The following is a 2,870-nucleotide window of genomic DNA, read 5'->3' as shown; positions in this document are numbered from 1 at the left end:
CAAATGATTTACTGGCATAAGGGGGTCACATGGTTTACTGACATGAGTGGGGTCACATGATTTACTGACACTGGGAAGGTCACATGATTTACTGACATAAGGGGGGGGGGCACATGATTTACTGACACTGGGAAGGTAACATGATTTACTGACATGGAGGGGTTCACGTGATTAATTGACATGGAGGGTGACATTATTTACTGACACTGGGATGTTTACAAGATTTACCAACATGGGGAACATTGGTTACTAATAAGGGGGGTAGTCACATGATTTACTGACATGCTGAAAACAGGAGTGGGTTTCACAATTAAAGTGTAAGCCATAACAAAAACTGGTTTTGGAAACCCCTGTTAGGATTTTGCTGCTATCGGGGCCCCCTTAGAGCGATTTACCCCTCACTTCTTGTCCTGTTGACTACGGTTTCACCAGACAGGAAGTGAGGGTAAATATCTGCAACCAGGACACAGTCCAGGAAGAGGCACTGGACCCAATTCTTTGATCTGTTGGTGTGTAGAGTGTATATTTAGGCCCCAGTTGCCTGAGTTTGGCGGTTCTCCACAAATGGGGGGTCCTATTGATATCAGGGTCACCTGGCTTGAGAAATCTATGTGTAGATCATGTATAGGGGCGCAGTCATACTTTACTGGCGTGCCATAAAAAAGGATAATCACATAATTTTATGACAAGCTGAAGACAATGAAAGGGGTCACAGTTATTGATATAGTTTGGGGGGGGTCACGTGATTTACTGACATTCTTCAGAAACTTTGTGGGGTAGTGACAGCCATTTATTGACATGTCGATGGAGTCACATGATCAACGAGTTCCGGCGGTCACATGATTTAATCACATGCTTCTGTGCAGCTGTGCGGTGTTATTACGGTGTTTGGCAGACAGCCAGGTTTAGGCTTAGAATTTCGCATTACCCTCCACTTTGTTGGAGACATTGACACTTCTCCCTCTACTATTTGGTCTCCGAGAAAATGGCTGCTGAGCGTGAAGGAGGGAGTCACATGACATGGGGGGGGCCGAGTTCCACATCGCCTATAGGAAAGTGCTCCGCCAATCAGATAGACGTATTCATCTCCGCCCCCTCCCGACCGGCGGCTGACGGACAGGCGCAGCGTCCAATCAGCAGTCAGTACGGGGAGAACAGGAAGAAGCGGCGGAGGCTGCAGGTAACAGTGCGGGGACCCCGACCCGACACACTCCCCGGGGGACAGCCCTGGGGCATGCTGGGAGCTCGGTCGGTGACGTCACTCCTTATTGTCGGCATGCTGCGAGCTGACACCTGAGTGGTGGGCGCTCTATCCAGTGGGTGGAGGCGGGGGGGGTTTTAAAATTTGCTGTCTGTGTTCCCAGCTCCGCCCATCAGCAGGGGAGTCACACTGCTGGACTCAATATGTGCCCAGTGCAGCAACAGGAGTGAGACTCCTTTGCAGAGCTGACAACAGAGACTGATGTGACTGGCTCTGTGTACAGCACTGCGGTATATGTCAGAGCTATACATACATGTATATAATGATTGTTCTCTCTCCCCTCCCCCCCCTGCAGTGTCCGGTCCCCGAGCCGTCTCTCTCCGTACGCGGGGGATGTGATGTGACCGCAGCGTATGTAGCCGGCCATGCACAGGGTTCCCGCCAGAGGGGAAGAAGATGAAAGGAGGACGACCCCCGAGGCCTCTCTGCCTCCCGCCGGCCGCTCCCCCCTCCCCATCTTCATCTTCCCGCCATCCCTGGACTTCTACGCCGACGAGCAGGCCAGCCACAAGCAGGTGCTGACCCTGTACAACCCCTTCCCCCGGGTGCTGCGCTACAAAGGTGAGACTCCGCTTCCTGCAGCATTGGGGGGCGGGGTTACAGTGTAGTGCCCACCTCCCTAAAATGTGTCCCCGGTCATTTATCAGCCTCGGCAGGTGACACGGGGCCAGGGGTTTGCATTATTATGTCCACTTCCCTCCGCACCTGATGCAGGCCTGCGCTACATAAACACCTCCCCCGCCCGCTGCTTGAAACACGAGACCGTCGGGGGTGTCCCTGCCCCCATTCCGGCTCTCCTGCCGGCAGCCCGTGTGCATGTGGTGACAACAGAAGGACGACACAGCGCGCCGGGAGGACTCCGGCCGTCATTTACTGTCCATACGTCTATAGACGGCGGCCCGCGGGAGTGGTTAAAACAAGAACGCGGCTGCAGCGATGGCTGTTAATGTACAAGTGATCCGGCGTCCGTACCGCGCGGCGGCTCCGCCCACGCCCCGGACACCGTTGTCTCCCCCGGGCACCGCTGTCCCCGCTCGGCGGGTCTCTGCGGCTTCCAGACTCTGATCTCTCCTCCTGTCACTGGACCCGGAAGTGACGTGTATTACATCACCTCCGCTGTCACTGTGCACCAGGGGCCTCAAACCTCCAGCTGTGGGTGTAACTACAAATCCCACGATGCATCTCTCTCCGGGAGTCATGTCTGTGGCTCTTGAGAATCTTGCAAGGCCTCATGGGATTTGTAGTTCCACCAACAGCTGGAGGGCCGGAGGTTTGAGACCCCTGCTGTACACAGTCCCCGGCTCTTAGAGCCAGAAGAAGAAGCAGATCTCTCCTTCCTCAGCTTCTTCTTCGGGGGTCCCTAGGTGACATTAGGGGTCTGAAAGACGTCTGATGTCTCCATAAAGAGGACCTGTCACACCCTATCTGCTATTACATAGGGTGCTTGTTAGCCCCCCTGTGTGATAGGAATAGGGTTAGCGTAATAAAACAAAATAAAGTGTTTAAAAGTTAAAGTAACATAAAAGAAAAAAAAAATTTTTTAATTTCCCCGCCCCCCACAATTATTTTTTTAAGTCCCCCGCCCCCCACAAATTTTTTTTTTGTCCCC

General features: G+C 53.3%; 1 protein-coding gene across 1 annotated transcript in view; it reads left to right on the top strand.

Moving 5' to 3' along the window:
- The first annotated feature begins 1,134 nt into the window (after nucleotides 1-1,134).
- LOC108789755 (motile sperm domain-containing protein 1-like) overlaps nucleotides 1,135-2,870 on the top strand; it is an 8,600-nt gene continuing 6,864 nt past the window's right edge. Inside the window, exons 1-2 of the mRNA XM_018559839.1 lie at nucleotides 1,135-1,180; nucleotides 1,557-1,822. Coding sequence (XP_018415341.1) covers nucleotides 1,627-1,822 — 196 coding nt within the window. The 5' untranslated portion in view covers nucleotides 1,135-1,180; nucleotides 1,557-1,626. The remainder of the gene's footprint in view (nucleotides 1,181-1,556; nucleotides 1,823-2,870) is intronic.

The sequence above is a fragment of the Nanorana parkeri genome, unplaced genomic scaffold (assembly GCF_000935625.1).
Source record: "Nanorana parkeri isolate BGI_ZX_2015 unplaced genomic scaffold, ASM93562v1 scaffold416, whole genome shotgun sequence".
Lineage (NCBI taxonomy): Eukaryota > Metazoa > Chordata > Amphibia > Anura > Dicroglossidae > Nanorana > Nanorana parkeri.
This window is presented reverse-complemented; position numbering and strand designations above follow the sequence as displayed.